Below are 17,921 nucleotides of genomic sequence, written 5' to 3'. Positions count from 1 at the left end.
ATTTTGTTTCTTCAGCTGCAAAAGGAAAAGGAATTTCAGATGTGAGCATGGTTTTCTCTTGGCATTTTAGAAAAAGATTACTTGTCTTTCTTAGGAGTTCTGAAATAGTAGTAGATACATGTTAGCACTTTTTAACAATTTTGTGAATCATCTGATACAGAGCAAATTTCGTAATCTTTCTTCATATTTATTTATTATATGCAGTTTCTCAACCAGGTTTTTGACAGAAAGGAATTATGAATGAAAACATAGTGTTTAACTGTAATTGAGCATACAGGCATTGGGTGAACTAGAGATGTTCCTGGTTTCATGCTGCTGCACGCGTGCTTTTTTACTCTTGAAAAGCTGTGCCGCATTAAAAGATTTGCAGTCAAGTAGCTAATCCTTAGATCTCGAGTTGACTCTTCTTAAGCTATTTCTGTTGAAACAGTCTCATGTTTGGATTTAACATTACACTGTGAGTTCCTTTAAAACTGAGGATAGGGAATGTTATCAGAACTTCTCTCACACTTGAAAACTGAAAGGATAATTTGAGGTCTTTTCAGTAGAATTTTGTATTTCATTGATAATACTACCTGTCCTGATCCCTAGACTACATTGCTGCCAGCTTTTCTGACAGCAAGAAATAATTCCAGTTTCATTAATTTCTTAATTCATTGACACATAAGAGCATGCTTGATTTCATGTTGGCTTTTTACTTAGTACGTACACCATTGTGCTAGTTAGCTTATATGCAATATAAGGTGCATAAAAGTTGAATGTCCTTGTATTTACTTTTCTGTGGGTAGATCACAATATTCAAATCTCGATCAACTTTCAGTACAGTTTATTCTATATAGAAATTCAGATGCAAAGGGATTTTCTGTTAAGATCACTGTGTCTCTTAAAGATAGACAAATTCCTGTGACAGGTGAATTACAGGGGAAATTTGCAAGTTTGTGTTTGAAGATGAAACGTTAGGTTTTGACCTGTATGGCTAGCTAGTATTATTAGTTTGAATTGTCAAAAAAAAAGTGGTTCTTTTTTTTGCCTGGATGACATTTTACTGTCTGTAATGTAGGCCTACATTGGCAAATGCTACATTTGAGTTGGTTGGTTGGTTGAGTTTTTTTTCTCCCCTTCCCAATACTGATTTTATTAATCTCTGAGAATTCAGGGTGCACAAAATTTCCTCATTGCACTTCTTTTACACAGATTGAGTGCAAATTTCTTTTAAATGTATTTTACAAAAAATAAAAAGTAGATGGTCACAAAAATAGCATGACCAACATTCATCTGTCCTAGCTGTCCTGCCTAACTAAGCTTGACGTTTAGTTTCAATTGGTTAGTATAAGTAGTTTTGGTAAGTGGTAGTGTCAATTCACTTAAATGGAAGCTGCACTTCTGCAGTTTTGTTTCTGTCTTCTCATTTCAGGTTAATTTCTCGATATTTAGGATGGACATACTGTCTGCTCTGTAAAAGACTTCACTGTAATGAAACAGTCATGTAATTAATCATTAGTGTTTGTTTTTTGCAGTAACTACTACTCTTTAGTCATAAGCTGAAGCTTGCAAAAAAGCTTGCAAAATATGTTTTTTTTTCCCTTTTTTTTCTTTAGGAGGTTAAGTGAACAGAGTGTTCCGTATGATGTCAAACGGCAGCGATATCGTTCACCTCACCGTGAAACACCTGTAGTTAACCAAGCAGTGCCTTCACCAGAAGAAAGTGCATGTTTGTTTTCAGTATCATCTCCAGTGTTCAATGTGTGTTATGTTCCAGATTTAAGTTTACGTGTTCCTCGATTGCAAGATGCTTCATTTCCGGACGTTACAGAAACAACACTTCCTGTGGCCAAAGATAAGGTATTGTCTTTCTGTGACCATGTTTGACATTTACCTTCTGCATATTCAGGATACAGTGTTGCTGAGGTAGGCCAAAAAAATTTCAGAAGGATTCTTTAACATTGTCACAGTCTCTCAAATGCTGAGCTGTCCTTAGAAGGAGTATCAAAAACTGTGGCTACCACTGAGATCCTAGGCATTTGAAACATTTTTCAATATCCACATGTTGTTTGCTTAAGTTGTTTGCTTTTAACATTGATTGAGGAGATCTACATGTCCGTTGTAGAAATAGCAGAAGTTGGAAGGAAGGAAGGAAGAGAAGGAAAGAAGGAAGAAGAGTCGATTAGTCACAGGATTTGGGAGCAGGGAGAATTCTGATAAAATCATCTAGTAGGATCAGAGAAGCTCATTTCTTCTTTCTTTAATTAAAAAAAGAAAAGCTTTGTTAATGTTAATTGTTAATGTTTTATCTGCACCAACATGACAAAAGATTTATTTTAATATTCATGTCTGTTTGTTATAGCATATAATGGTGGTGGATGAAGAGGATCACTTAGTATCTGTTTTCACTAGAGATTTGATCACTTCTTTAATTGTTTGCATTGTGCAAAATAATGATGCCAACATAAGTCAGTTTTAATACTTCATTTTGTCCTAGTTACTTGTAGGCAAACTGTTGATATTTAAGTCAGCAGAAGATATTCCTGGTCTTTTACTTCTTTTCCTTGACAGGCTGAAGATAATGGCTGAACAATTAAAATACATAAATAAAAACAACAGCAATTTCTTCAGGGCAGGTGTTCAGGATGGATTTAAGTGAACTAAAGTGATGGAACAGATCATGTCAAACAGTACTGACTTGCATTTTTTTAAACGCAGTTCTCTCTTTTTTTTTTTTATAATTGCAAGAAGAAAGAATGCTCACTTCATTTATCTTTTTGAATGTGTGTCAAGTTAAGTCAGCAGGTTTTGGAGTTGTTTCAAGCATGCCAACAACAGACGTGTGATTTGAATAGAAAAGAACGCTGCAGATCAGAACTCCAGAGGGAAATTCAGCGAATTTTTCCATGTATGTTTTGAATTTGATTACTTAATATTGGTTTGAATGTTGTTGAGGTTCACAATTCTTCCTTACTCTGAGCTATGCCGTGTCACATCAGGTTTTATTCTGTGGTTCTTTTTGTACAGGTAGCAGGCTCTTTTTGGTTGGGTCCTCTCTGAATGGATTTGGCACTCGTACAAGTGATGGGGATTTATGTCTGGTGGTTAAAGAAGAACCAGTAAGTAATATATATTTTTATGTGTATAGTTAAAGTCTGTTCAGGTGCACTCTCTAATAACTTAAACACTTTTTATTCAATAACATTTAAAAATGTAGGTGTTTTTATAAGACTGGCTTCTAAAATGAAAGAAAAATGTCAATACTCTTTTGATTTGATAACATCTTTTTGCACTGATTATAGCTGTGATTCGCGGGTCTTGTAACGTTGCACATACTAAGTTAACTTTATAAACTCTTTAACCCAACAGAGTGTTCTGAAAATGAGCATTGTCTTCATTTCACAAATGGAGAGAGCAAAACAGAAGTAGGTTGCCTAAGATTATTTAGAAGGTTGTCTAAAGAACACTTAATTCATTTTAGATGCAGGAACTACTTTTAACAAGTGCAACTTTGTCATTTATTATTTAGATTCTTAGTCACCTATTTCAGTGAGCAGGCGTAAGAAGGATCTTACGATAAGCGAAATATCAAGAAGTTTTGTAAAAGTAAAATTTTAATTGAGAGAATTGGTTGAACAACAACAAAAAAAACCTCACTTAGAGCATTATGTTGAAGAAACTGGAGCATAATGAAAAGGAAGGAAACAAATTACATTTTTATATGGGTAGGGTTGGTTCCCCTTCATGTTCTATATCTGGGTGTGTAATAGTTACTTAGCATATTGGATATGAATTGAGTATGTTTTATCTGACTTTTACTGCACTAAACATGTGATGATGAATGTATTGGTATATGTGTTTGTGTCTTACTGTGTGAATTGATGGATGTTTTCTGTGCTCTTTATTTTTTCTTAATTTGAAAAGTAAAACATGCTTATTGCATAAGGATAAGGAATTTAAATTAGAGAGAGAGTTTTTCTTTAACTTCAGTATTATATTTCAGGTGAATCAGAAGACTGAAGCAAGGCATATACTCAGCTTAGTCCAAAAACTCTTCAGTACTAAACTTTGTAAGTTCCAGACTACAGTGAGGTGGTAAGACTATTGGCATTTTTGGAAGTTTTGATGCATGGTTATAACTATCTCAATTGCTTTTCTGTTGTCAAGATTCTAATCACAGTATTATTTGAAGTTAAAAATACTTAATAACGTTACTTACAGTGTGAGATGGCACTGATAGATAGCGAATAGAAAAGCCTAAATGTTGCTCCCCAAATTAGTAGGCTTCAAGTATGGGCAGGATCTCAGATGATTTTTGAATCATGAAGCGTAACTAGGAGTGGAAAGGGAGACATGAGGGAAGCGAATTTCCTTTTCAGAAACTTCTGTTAGTGGACTAATACTTTTTTAGAATGCATTGCATTTCTGTGGACAGTGCTTTAAGAATTTGTAAAGTAAGCTGTCTCTCACAGAAGGCTGTGTAGAAGTTTGTTTGTTTTTTCTTTCCAGTCTTGATACCTGTGAGATAGTTAACTCGGAGGTCTAGAGAGGAAAATTTAAGTGTTAACAGTACCAGGACATATAGGAAGAATAAGTCAATTTGTGGTTCTTATGAGTTGTTCAGGCTCCTTTCAGATGAAGATGGGGTAGTTCTTGACCTAAAAGTAAATGCCTCCTGCGTGAAAGAAGTTCTGCAACACTACAGCCTTGGAGCAGAGTGACTGGAAGATTGTGCAGAGGGAAAGGACCTAGGGGTGTTAGTCAACACTTGGCTCAACGTGAGCTAGCAGTGTGCCTAGGTGGCCAAGAGAGCCAGTGGCATCTTGTCTTGCTTCAGAAATAATACAGCCAGCAGGCACAGGAGGTGATCCTCTCCCTAAATTCATTCAGCTGTAGTGAGACCACAGCTTGAGTACTGTGTTCAGTTTTGGGTCCTTCGTTACAAGAAAGACAAAGGTCCTGGAGCGTGTTCAGAGAAGAGCAACAGAGCTGTGAGGGGTCTGGAGCATAAGCCTTATGGGGAGTAGCTAAAGGGAGGCTGTGGTGAGGTGGGGGTCAGCCTCTTCTCCCATATAACTAGTGACAGGAAAGGGAATGGCCTTAGGTTGAGCCAGAAGAGGTGCAGGTTGGGTATTAGGAAAAACTTCTTGAAAAAATGGTCAGGTGCTGGAACAGGCTGCCCTGGGAGGTCCTTGAGTCACCGTCTGCGGACGTGTTCAAGAAACATGAAGATGTTGTATTAAGAACATGGTTTAGTGGGCAGTATTGGTGGTAGGTGGACGGTTGGACAAGATGATCATAGAGGTCTTTACCAAAGTTAATGATTCTATTATTCTAGGGTTTTATAGCACTACTTGAATTATTAAAAATCTTGTCATTTACTATTATCAGTGACTGTCCCTCTAGTTCTCAGTCTTGATACAGTCTTTGATGACACTCCTTACTCCTGCAATGGCAACAGGAACTATAAATTTCTGTGCAGACTTCAGAATTTCTTTACAGGCAGATATGCATATATGGCCTAAAAGGCCAGTGGCATCCTGGTGTGTATTAGAAAGGGTGTGGTTAGTTGAGAGGGGTTCTCCTTTCCCTCCATTCTGCTCTGGTGAGACTGCATCTGAAATGTTGTGTCCAGTTCTGGATGTCTCAGTTCAAGAAGGACAGGGAACTGCTTTAGAGAGTGCAGCGCTGAGCCACAAAGATGATTAAGGGAGTGGAGCCTTACAAGGAAAGGCTGAGGGAGCTGGGTTTCTTTAGCTTGGGGGAGAGGAGATAGAGATGACCTCAGTAATGTTTTTAAATATGTAAGGAGTGAGTGTGAGGAGGATGGAGCCAGGATCTTCTCAGCGACATCCAAGAAAAGAACGAAGGGCAGTGGATGTAAGCTGGAATATAGGAGGTCCCACATAAATATGAAAAAACTTCTTTACTGTGAGGGTAACAGAACACAGAAGTAGGCTGCCCAGAGAGGTTGTGGGGTTCTCTTCTCTGGAGGCATTTAAAATCCTCCTGAACGAGTTCCTGTGTGACCTGATCTAGGTGTTCCTACTCCAGCAGGGGGATTGAACTAGGTGATCTTTCAAGGTCCATTCCAATCCCTGACATTCCGCAATTCTATGATCTTTCAACCTGTCCATCAGAAGCTTTCTTGAGGAGCAGATGTGTTTGTCTTAGCACAAGCATCTGTTATTTAATGACTTATTATTACTATTTTGTACTGATGGTTGTTTAAGTAGTCCAGAGCTTAGTCTGGTCCACTTGCAAGTACAAGTAATTTCCGTTGCTGAGAAATACAGTGATAAATTAGTTTGTTTTTCAGAGACCAGGAAGGGAGCATTTAAATAATTACTGTCTCACTGTCTCTTTCTTTTTTTTTTTTTTTTTCTTCAAGAGATGTTTGAGAGAGTTTTAGACAAAAACAAGTTTGTTTTCTAGGGTGTATTGCTAACAGAAACAACAGTCCCTGAAAGTTTTTCTTCTATTACCCTCTTCGAATTGTTTCCTAATTCTCTGTTACGTTGCACGTGTTTTTGGTAAACTTTATTTAATCCAATTGCTCTTTCAAAGATGAGCAACAAAATGCCTCTGATGCTACTGCTCCTGTCTAATTCTGTAAGTTGTGGTATGTAGACCTCTTAGATCATCTTGTAATTTTAACACCACTGTAGACATAAGTTCACGTATCTAGCCATCTATCTTGTGTCATGCAGATGGAGCTGGTAGGATGAGGTTCAGAAGTGTTTACATGACTTAAAATGAAAATGCTTTTCTGCATAATGTCTTTTCATTTTATTTAATTCACTTACAAACTTCTTTTCAATTGCGCTTAAGTTCAGTACAAGGAGGTTTTTCAGTTACTCTGATGAAAGGTTATTTAAACAAATATAATTCTCATCCACAATTTAAGAATAGCTTGTGTGATTTGGAAAGGAATAGTTATTTTGTTTTCTTTCCCCAAGCTATCTCTCAGAACTTAATAGATTCATATGCATTCTCTTTACCTCTAGGAAAGCAATATTAGTTTCTGTGGTGTCTTGTGGGCACTCCTATGGATTTGTGGATTCAGGCTTGATTTGCACAGAAATGGAGGAAATGTACTTTTAAAACTAAGTTCTTAGTCTGGTGTTGTGAAAGAGTTAAAGGGCTAAAAAGTTTTTTGGTGTTTTTTTCTTTGTAAGCGTTTCGTAAACGTTTGTGAAGTGGGTAGTATTCTAAGCTTTTTTTAGTTTTTTACTACATTACCATAGAATAGAAACTTGGGAGTTTTTTCTAAGTGTACTTATCATCATCCTCTTTTTTCCTGACTGTAATGTTCTTGTACACTTAAAAATGAAAGCTAAAATAAGTATGTGATACTGTTCTTCCCTGTACAGCTTATATCCATCCTTTTCTCAGCTTCTTACCTGTTTTATGTAAGCCATTTTCAGAACTTTGGGCCATCTCTTTTACTCTTTGTGTTCTGAACTCTGATTTTTGGATGAGTGTTTGACTCAAGGAGTTCTCTAGTAGGATTCAGCATTCATGTAAACTCCAGCTTATTTCATTTTAGGCTTGCAAAAGTTAACAAATATGAGCAAGAAACTCATCAGATTTAAGAGCTTTGTTGTCACTACACTTAGAATACTGACTGAAATAAAGATATGTTCTTTTCTTGAATTGTCAAGTTGCATAGTCAAGCAGGAGGAGGCTTCTGATATTTATTCAGTATTTTATGTGATGTTGGTCTCAAAGGTAGGTATTGTATTTCTGCTAGAGTAGAGAGAGATATTACTGCGATCCTTACATCCTCTTTCAAAGATCTATATAGATTTATTATAGATGTGTTTGTTCAGGTACCTGCATGAGTATATTTCTACTCTACTGGCTCACGTGCAGAACTCTGTGATCAAACTGATGTCTTTTACAAATGTGAAAAGGGAATTTGGGCTGATAACTTCACAGTGTATTGAAGAATATAATACAAATGAACAAGAATTAAACTTCAGATTTAGTACTCTCTTTAGATTAATCCAGTCTAGGCAGGATTTATTTTAACAGCTCTTTAGTTGTCCTATGTTCATTAATGCTTACTGTCTAAATTAATTAGAAGGACTTTTTCTCTTAGTTCTACAAAGGAATGCAGTAGTGGTCAGAACAGGATTTCAGAACATAATCCTGATAGGAGTTGTCTAGTAGGGAACTTGAGCTCAAATCAATGACCTTGAAGGATTTTGCAAGTAGGTGAGAATATAATGTACTTAAAGATGGTGTGGATGTAAATCTTTCTAATTTTTCCAAACACAATGTAGAAAGAATAACATTATGTCTTAAGAAGAGCATTCTTCATTCTCTGTCTGCTTCTACCTGATTAGCATTAAGATCTTCAAACTTTTCCTCTTACCTCCTTGCTTCACTCATGAATAGTTTATATATATGAGATAAAACAGAGGGCTGTAATGTGACCTAGAAACACTGCCACATCTCCCTGGTGAATTCTTCATAACTGTTTAGCATCTCTAAACTTCCTACCATAAAACCAAATGTCATTAATTACACTCCTCTTTTAGTCCATCATAGAGATGGTGAAATTTAACGGGTTTTAGAATAACTTAGAGTAGATACAACACATTATGTTTTGTATTATTATGTTTATTGTATGATGTTATCAGTATATGCCAGTTACAATAAATTGACAGTAGACAGTATGTTTATAATGTTTTGTTCTGTTAATTCTCTAGGGCTTGTATCTAGTTTTCATTCAGTTTGTAAGATATTATTTAATGTAAGAGGAAGAAAACATTTGTTCAGCTAAAATATGATTTTGCAAAAAGATGTCACTTTACAAGAAAAGAGAATTCTGGACATGAATGATTAATTCATCCTGTGCTAGATGGTACTGTCCTAGGTTCACTAGACTTCATTACTCTGCATTCAGATTTCTGTGCCAGAATATCTACATTATCTTTCATTGGTATAAAGCTACTAATGAGACCAGGCTGAATGTGTAGGATGCTAAAGATCCTTTTGGCTTGTACCATGTTTGGAATTAATATTTTGTACAGTCACTTAATCACTCATTCTGCAAAAGAAAAGATAGAATTAAATTGCTTAATCTGAAATTCTGCGTGAATAGTTTATTTTATTTATGATGACAGTACTTAGTCTTCATTGGATCGATTATGTTTTTTTCACTACACCTGAAGTGGCATCTGTGACTTTTCATTTACATGCCCAAAATTGAAGTTGCCGTGTGGAATTCTTTACAAGATTTTTGTGTATACCTTCTGGTCATAGCGTCAAGATCAGATAGCATACTAAGATGTTTATTCAATCTGTGTTTATTTCATCTACTACCATCTACTGTTTATGTACAACAGAGATTCTGCTAACAGCGTCATAATTGTGAGCCACTAAGGGTGTTAGCATCAGGTCACTGCCTTCTGACAATATCTGTTCTATTTTACCCTTGGAAAACAGATTGAACTCGATTGTTTTTATTTTTCTTAGCCAAATAATTTGGCACTAGACCTAGTGTTGGAAGGTACTTGTAGACAAGTATGTTTGGAAATGGGTTTCCACTACAACAATCCCGTTAATACCTGACAGGCTCTTGAGAAGGACTGTAAGTGAGGAAAGTTAAATTGATGTGACATGCATATAGATACTAACAGTTGTTTCCCGCACACCATATGTCAGGTTCTTTATCATAAATCTGGCAAAGAAAGGAGACAGGATTCCATAGCTTTGAGTTCAGAAAGTTCTGGTGAGTTGTGGAGAGGTATTTGAATGTCATCAGGTACAGGTAGAAATAGACACATTACTGTAAGTTGTACTGCATTGTATGTCTAGTGAAGATAGACCACAGAACCAGCTGTAAAGTTCTTCATTTATAATAAGGTAGTAAGATTGACTTTTCTTTTCTCTCTCTCTGGATATGTGTTGAAGGTAGAGGGGTGTGTGTGTGTGTGTGTGTCTATCTATGTGTTGCTTGGGATCATATACGCATTCAGATACAAGTAAAGGATTACTTCGTCGTATCTGTCCGAGCAGCATATCAATAAAACACTTTTAGAAAGTCCTGAAGAGTTTCACTTGAACATACGATCCAAGCACAATAGAGATGACAATATTCAATCAAAGTAACTATCCAAACTGATAGAAACTTGTTTCCCAAAAAGTGAACATTGGCTTTCTTTACTGAGGTTTATCTTTAACCTGCACTACTATCTTTTTCACACTTACGAGTGCTAATTTGAGGTTAACTTACAGAAACAAGTAGAAAATGACTAAAGTTAACTATAGTCAAATTCAAATGACCTATATTTTGCAACATAAGAAATGAGTCAAACTGTGATTCTTGCCCAAGCACATGCCATTTAAACTACAGACTCATTTTTTCTTTATTTTCCATTGTCATCTTGTGGACATTTTGTATTTAGGATTGTGGCAAACGTTAAGAGTAGTCTGAGATACTGAGAACTGGTAAATGGCAGATAACATGACTGATACAGCACTTTTGGGTAGTGAAGTGCAAAGATGCACTTGGTAGCACTGGATGCATCTGGCAGGGTTTCATGTGTTTGGTTTCAGGTGTTGATACTTTGAGGATAATCATCTGAGGTGCAATCCTGTGATGTGTACTTAAGGTATATCCTATCTCCTTTAAAGCAAAATGTAAATTGAACTTACTCTATCTTTGTTTGAAAGTGACATCTTAGCTGCAAATCACATTCCCTGTTTCCAGGGTTAATTCACTGGGATAAGTGTTTCTTGGTATTTACTCTGCTGACCAAAGAAACAGATTTTCACTTAAAATTTGAGCATTATCTGCACAGAAAAGGTGCACTACTTACACTGTTTTTTTTAATCAGTAAAAACTATGCAGCTGATCATGTCCCACTTGCTGTAACATTGTGCTGGGCTTAGCTATCTGGGTGTGTGGTATATAGGTATATATATATAGGTGTGTTCTCACGCCCTTTTTTTTGATCTGTAATGGTAATAGAAATCCTGAATAATGTAAGTACTTCTTGGTGAAGGCACTTTAGACTGGCATTTCTTATGTTCAAATTTCTTGAAAGTATTTCCTGCCGAAAATTTTTGAGCTATTGTTTTCTTCTAATGTTTAGTGCATTTTTATACTCTTTCCTAGATTGCACTTTCACAGCAGTTTGCTAAATGTTATCTAATTTAACAGTACCCTTCTGAGGATATTTTTGTTAAATGTAGTAAGTTTCTGTTTGCTATAGATCACTCAGTTTGACTCCAGGAGCTTTTTTTTTTTTTTTTTTTAGGCATCTTGCATGAAACTTAACTAAATATTTCTCTCTTTCAGCAAGTTACATTGAGCGACCTCAGCTGATTCGAGCAAAAGTGCCAATAGTGAAGTTCAGGGATAAAGTCAGGCAAGTACTTTGTTCAGCTTCGTTTCTTGGATTTTACAAGGGAAAATAGTCTGTGTGCTCTCTATCTAAGTTAGCCTATTACAATCTTTTGTTATTGTTGTTTATGTTGTGCTATAGTTGTATTGCAGATATGTACAGCTAGCATGCAGTGGCAGGGCAATTCCTTGATGATCCAAAACTCTCTTCTGACGGGGTTCCTGTTTCATTTCTGTGACATGATGATAATAATAGCAGGACATTGTGTATTTCTACGGGCCATTTGTGTACTGGGGATTCCAGTTGACAGATGCATTGTAACAGGGGAAAAAAAGATAGGAAGTAAACTGTTGTGAAAATAATTTTTCTTTCTGTGGAAACAGCTAAACTATTGAGCTACTTAAGGGCCAGTTCACAGCTTTTTACAGTATACAAACAATACTAAAACAATCTTCAGTTTCTTGCAATGGCATAGTCTTCTAAAAGGGAGAAAATATTTTAAATCAAGAAAACAATCTTCCCTCTTCTAGAAAGTATTTTGTGTTTAAACAAAACGTAGTGTTACGTGTTTGATTCATGGTGTTACGTACTAGTTTCATGGCCTTTTTTTTTATGAAGGGGAAGTAATTGGAGTGAAGTGGATGTGTTATGTATTCTCTTACTGGTTTTGTATTTGTTATGAACACAATGAAAATAAGTAACCAAAAGGAATATACTAGAATAGGGAGCAATGTAGTTTTTATCAGATACAGTAAGTATGTAACATTGAGAAAGAAAGCCTACAGAGCATGGAAGCAATGATTGGTAACATGGAAGAAAAACAGAGACACTGTCTGAGCATCCAGTGATGAAGTTAGTAAATTTAAAAGCCCAAATGGAATTTGACTTTAGCGCATTGACTTTAAAACCATTCCCCTTGTGCTATCCATGGGCTCTGATAGCATGCACTCACAAGTGCTGATGGTGCTGGGAGATGTGACTGTGAGGCCACTCTATAATTTTTGCATGATTGTACCAACTGACATAAGTACCTGAAAAACAGAGGAAAGCAAATGCTGGTCGTATGTTCAGGAAGGGCAAGAAGAAGGACCCAGTCCCTGAAAGGTGATGAAAGAGGTTATCCTTCAAACCATTCCCAGGCATATGAAATGGAAGAAAATCATGAGGAATAGTGAGTGTGCATTCACAAAGAGGAAGTTATGCTTGACAAACATTATTTTTCAGCATAGTCACCACCGTTAGTTATGCATTCTTGCCAGCGATGAACAAGAGTCTGCATGCCCCTATTGAAAAAAATCTGCAGCGCTGGAGGTGATCTGCTGTCATTGCTGCTGAAATGCATCACTCACCACCTCACTGTGCTCTCATCCACTGTTTGATCACCATAGAAGTTCAGCAAGTGTCAATGCCTGTCAGTGCATGCCATTTTTACATTAAGAAATAGAGTGACACACCTTTGCTTTATATGAGTTTTCATGTCAGGTGCCATTTTGTCAGACTGCTGCTTTGCTGCCATCTGCCGCATGGCAACAAAATGTAGTGGAATATTGGTGGAAAGGTTCAATCTCTACTGCCATACCACTGACAACCTTCTATGTTACAGGCCAGCATAATAAAACAAGAGGCATTACTTTAGGAGCAACCCTCATAGTTTTTCAGTACTGTGGGTAGTTAATGTGTGTAGGCAGTATGAAGTTCAAATTTCATTGTTGAACAAGCAGGTAATGCTTGTTGCCTCATTATATCGTTAAAAACAAAAAAAATGAAACAGTTATTAGAAATTGTGTTCTCTGAAATAGTTATGATCCATATTTATTTTTTTCCACTATTTTTTCAAATAACATGCACTATTTACTAGTAAAGAATATTCATTTCAAAATGCTTGCCGATTATTCCTAGTCATCATTGCAACAAAGAGATTCTTACATTTTTACTTCTTCCAGTTGCATATCCTTTTCAGTTCACTGGCATGATCTGCTGAATGAATATGTTGGAGAATGCTTACTAGCATCAAATGTGTCCATGGTAAATCATGTGCTGGAATTCTGTTTGGGAGAAAGATTTGTTAGAATTCCAACAATTATATGTTAAACTGTTCTACATTTGTATCTACATATATTCTCCATAAATACAGCCGTATTTGATTATGCAATTGAAGTCTATAAGTAATTCAACTACTCTAGACAAAACTGGAGTAAGAATCAAACTCTGCAACTTGTACTGTTTGGGAGGCTTCTACAGTATAGTTATCTTAAGGGTTCATTTTTCCATCTCTGCTACTTGGTTGATAATAAATATTTTGAAATTAGTACTATGATTATTGATTTTTTAATTTTTCCTAACAGCTGTGTGGAGTTTGACTTGAATGTAAATAATATTGTAGGAATAAGAAATACATTCCTTCTGAGAACCTATGCAAGCGGTAAGTTTTTAATTTATTTCCTTGTTTCTATAAACTTAACATACTTAGTTTTATTTTGGTATTGATAGACTATGAAAACTTAGTTCAGTAAGGAACTATATAAAATTACCAAATTAGCTACATTAATTAGATTTAAGCTAAATTTCTTTCTCACTTTAAATGCATGGATTAAACCCTGAGTTTAAGTCCAACCTTCTGACAAAAAAAAACGTACAATATTGTTCCTAAAAACAAAGCATTTTGTTTTTAAATATTTTTTCTTAAAAGTAATGAAAAGAGAACAAAAACAGAAAACTAGTGGAATATTTGAACTTGTTTTTCTAAAACTAATGCATCAGTCTGGTTTAGTGGAAGTGGCTACAATTCTTAGTGAGCCCACAAAATGTTCATCAGAGATCTTTGCTGAAATTTTACTCTTCCTGTGCTTCATCCTTGATGAAGGATCCTTGACAGTTGTTCACAAATGTGTGTACTGCTGAAAAGCAATGACATGGATAAGGTGTGGTTGCAAAGCAAAGGATTTTTCCCTCTGGTAAGAGAAGTCTTACAAAAGGTGAAGAGATGTGATGAGATTTTTAAGTTGAATATCTGATTGCAATTATATACATTCCATTTGAAAATTCGTAGATAATCTATTTATGTCAACTGAAAATGGTGTCACAAACATGAATCAGTTTTCTTTGCAATCTCAAAACCTATTTTCAAACCCCTTTATTGAAATGGAAAGCATGCCTACATATTCTTCACTGTTCGCAGCACCATATTTAGCCAGTGAATCAAAATGCATGCAATTATTTGCCATCACTTGAGTCAGCACTGCCATCCCCGTGCTCTGGTTTCAGATGATAGTGTTAAAAGTGCACTATTGGTTTGGTTGTTGCTGAGTGATAGGTGCATGCCTAGGGCCACTCTGTGCTGAAGAACTGTCACTTCTGTAGTGAGGGGCATTGGGAGGGCCACACTGCCAGCCACATTAGGCCGTCTGTGGGCCATGCCTGGGTTGGACATGCCTGGATTAAACCAATGTATCAGCTAGGTATGTTTCTAATTGAATATAGTAGTACTCAGAAGGTAACAAAGATTCTTCATACTAAGGCCCACATATCTGTTACAAGACTTGAAGTTTTCTGTAGATAAGGAGGGAGGGGGAGGGGATCAGTGTCAAACACATCATTGTAACGTTACCTCTGTTTTGTTTCCTGACAGTTGCTAATCAGTGTGTGTGGCTGATAGCTAGCTGTAGATCTATGTTCTTATAGAGTCTTTTCTTTGGAAAAATATAAAATACTGCTTCAGTTCTTAAACTCACCCCAAAATAATATGGGTTGTCTCCTCTCAGGCTTTTGTGTTTCAGAGGAGGATTATGAAGCAGACTTCTTAATGAGAAGTAATGCAAATCTACTAAACTAAGCTTTTCAAACTTGGAACCACAGTATTTTTTTAGTAGATCCATACTTAAGAAGCAGACTTCGGGCTAATTATAGAATCACAGAATCATAGGGGGTGGAAAGGATCTCTGGAGATCATCTACTTCAACATACTGCTAAAGCAGGTTCCCTAGAGTAGGGAAGGTGTCCCTGTGGGTTTTGAATATCTCCAGAGAAAGAGGCTGGGCAGCTGGTTTCCCTGCTCTGTCACCCTCACAGTAAATAAGTTTTTCTCTCTTGTTCATGTAGAACTGTGCCCATTGCCCCTTGTTTTGTCATTGGCACCACTGAAGAGCCTGGCCCCATCCACTTGCCTCCTGCCCTTTACGTATTTATAAGCACTGATAAGATCCCTTCTCAGACTTTCTTTCCAGAGACCAGTCCCGGGTCTCTCCGAGACCCTGATCATCTTTATGGCCTTTCACTGGACTCTCTCCAGTAGTTCCGTCTTTCTTGAACTGCAGAGCCCAGTACTGAACACAGTACTCAAGATATTCGTTGCAAGGGAGTTGCAGGTGTAGGAAGCTATCAGTAGAAATTACCTTTAAGATTTCAAAGAGAGTCATTTTAGTGTTCCATATTCATTTTATTATGAGGGTCTATCTCTTGCTCAGGATAAGATACTAAGTATAATTTCTTTATACATCTTTGTCCAGAAAGGAACTTAATTCTGGGTTTTAAAAGAGTAGGATAACATTTTCAATTCATGGCTATGGGTGAGGTTTTATATCAAATGTTGATATAGTTGTTTTTAGCTTCTGCTGCAAATTTCCCACAAATTGTTATATGGCAGATAAGAATCTAGATGTTAAAAAGCAGTGAAAGGAATCCTAGTGCCACAACTTTTCTTTCATTCTGCCTAGGTGGCCTCTTATGGAAGGCCAGCATAACTAATTTAGTCTATTCTCCTCATATCTATGAATAAATCACAGAATTGTAGGGGTTGGAAGAGACCTCCAGAGACCATTTAGTCCAGCCCCCTTGCAAAGCAGGCCCGCTGCAGCAGGCTGCACAGGTAGACATCCAGGCAGTTCTTAAGTATCTCCAGAGAAGGAGAATCCACAACACCCCTGGGTAGCGTGTTCCAATGCTCCATCACCTTCATTGTGAAGAAGTTCCTTTGCATGTTGGTGCTGAATTTCATATGCTCCAGTTTAGGGCCATGAACTTTTACTGTCCCTTTTCAATGATTTTGAACTCAGCTATTTTATGTCCACTATCACCAAAGTGACTAGCAACACTTTGTCTTCTCTTTACAAGAATCAAATCTAGCAGGACATCTTTCCTAGTAGGCTCCCTATAGTACCTCTATGAAGTTATCATCAGTGTGCTTTCAGAATTTCTTGATCCTGTTCGTAGCAAATGTGTGGTACTTCTTGTTAACATCAATGAAGTTGAAGTCACCTGTAAGGGCGAGGGCAGCTGATCTAGAGATACCCCTTTATTTCTTATAGAGTAATACACCAGTGTTGTCCTTTTGTCTGGATGACCTATGTAGTATACTCTCACAGCAACAGAGGCTCTCAGCTGTGTCATTGCCAATGGCATGCACCATACAGCTTAGCCTCTCTGTTACACACAGCACCATCCCACCTAACCCTTCCTGACTCTCCCTCTTAAAAAGCCCAGGACTATCTGCTCTGACAGACATCCCAGGACTCTTTCCACCAAGTCTTGCCAGTTGTGTCGTAGCTCTGGAACTGAGGCAAGGCTTATGAATCCTCTTTCTTGTTCCTCATGCTGTATGCATTTGTGTAGAAAAGAAACCTACTTAAACCAAGGCAAATTACAAAATTAGGATTTGAGCGCATGATTACTGTTTTCATAAACCCCCAAAAATACTTAAACATAATCTTATTCTCTACCGATCATAAGAATTATTTTCCCTACCCTCAAAGTTTACATCATATAAATTTAAAACATTTACATTTGGTCTGTCCTGATAGCAAGTTAATTCAGGGAATTTATATAATATACTGGAGAGAACTGAGAATGCAACGTTGCTTTGCTGACTGGTGCATCCAGTTTTGTATTAGCTGCAAGTTACATTGCAAGAGTTATGCTGGCTAGGTATCTGTAGTCTTACTCCTCAAATTACTGCTTTTCAAATGCAGATATTTTTTGTGACTTTTGTAAGATTGATAGAAGTTGTATAATGATTAAGTATGTTCTATTAAAAGTTTGCAGAAAGTAACCTTAGAATGCAAGAATGGTATCATGTTGATCAAGAAGGAACAAAAATTGACTAATTGTTGCCTAGCTGAATGTGCTTTTTTTGAGAAGTATTTGTTTTATTTACAGTTGAGAAACGTGTTCGTCCATTAGTACTGGTTGTTAAGAAGTGGGCGAGTTTTCATGACATAAATGATGCCAGCCGTGGTACTTTAAGCAGCTATAGTCTTGTATTGATGGTTTTGCACTATTTACAGAGTAAGTATGTTTTTGCATGTTAAAACTCTCATTTTTGAAGTTTATATTTGTGTAGCTTTCCTCTTCAAAAAAAGTTAAACACTGGCAGAAGTCATCTTCCACATAGAAAAGTCTGAAAAAGAGGTGATTTTACTTAATTTTCCAGATGGTGTGGTTTGATGTAAAAAGTGGACCTACTCTCTGGCGGTGGCTATCAGCTTTAAAAAGAAAAAAAGAAGAAAAAAAAAAAACGAACACAGAGTTTGCAGGACACTGTTTAAAATAAACTCAAGGTCTAGTTCTTGAAAAATGTGCCTGTGT

General features: G+C 36.6%; 1 protein-coding gene across 3 annotated transcripts in view; it reads left to right on the top strand.

Moving 5' to 3' along the window:
* Positions 1-17,921, top strand: part of TENT2 (terminal nucleotidyltransferase 2) — a 40,318-nt gene that overhangs the window by 3,693 nt on the left and 18,704 nt on the right. For all 3 annotated transcript variants that reach the window (XM_085214574.1, XM_085214575.1, XM_085214573.1), the window contains 7 exons: positions 1,599-1,842; positions 2,776-2,890; positions 3,010-3,101; positions 3,986-4,052; positions 11,297-11,366; positions 13,688-13,764; positions 17,493-17,621. In XM_085214574.1, coding sequence (XP_085070700.1) covers positions 1,599-1,842; positions 2,776-2,890; positions 3,010-3,101; positions 3,986-4,052; positions 11,297-11,366; positions 13,688-13,764; positions 17,493-17,621 — 794 coding nt within the window. The remainder of the gene's footprint in view (positions 1-1,598; positions 1,843-2,775; positions 2,891-3,009; positions 3,102-3,985; positions 4,053-11,296; positions 11,367-13,687; positions 13,765-17,492; positions 17,622-17,921) is intronic.

Source organism: Meleagris gallopavo, chromosome Z (assembly GCF_905368555.1).
Source record: "Meleagris gallopavo chromosome Z, MGAL_WU_HG_1.1, whole genome shotgun sequence".
In the NCBI taxonomy this organism is placed as follows: domain Eukaryota; kingdom Metazoa; phylum Chordata; class Aves; order Galliformes; family Phasianidae; genus Meleagris; species Meleagris gallopavo.
This window is presented reverse-complemented; position numbering and strand designations above follow the sequence as displayed.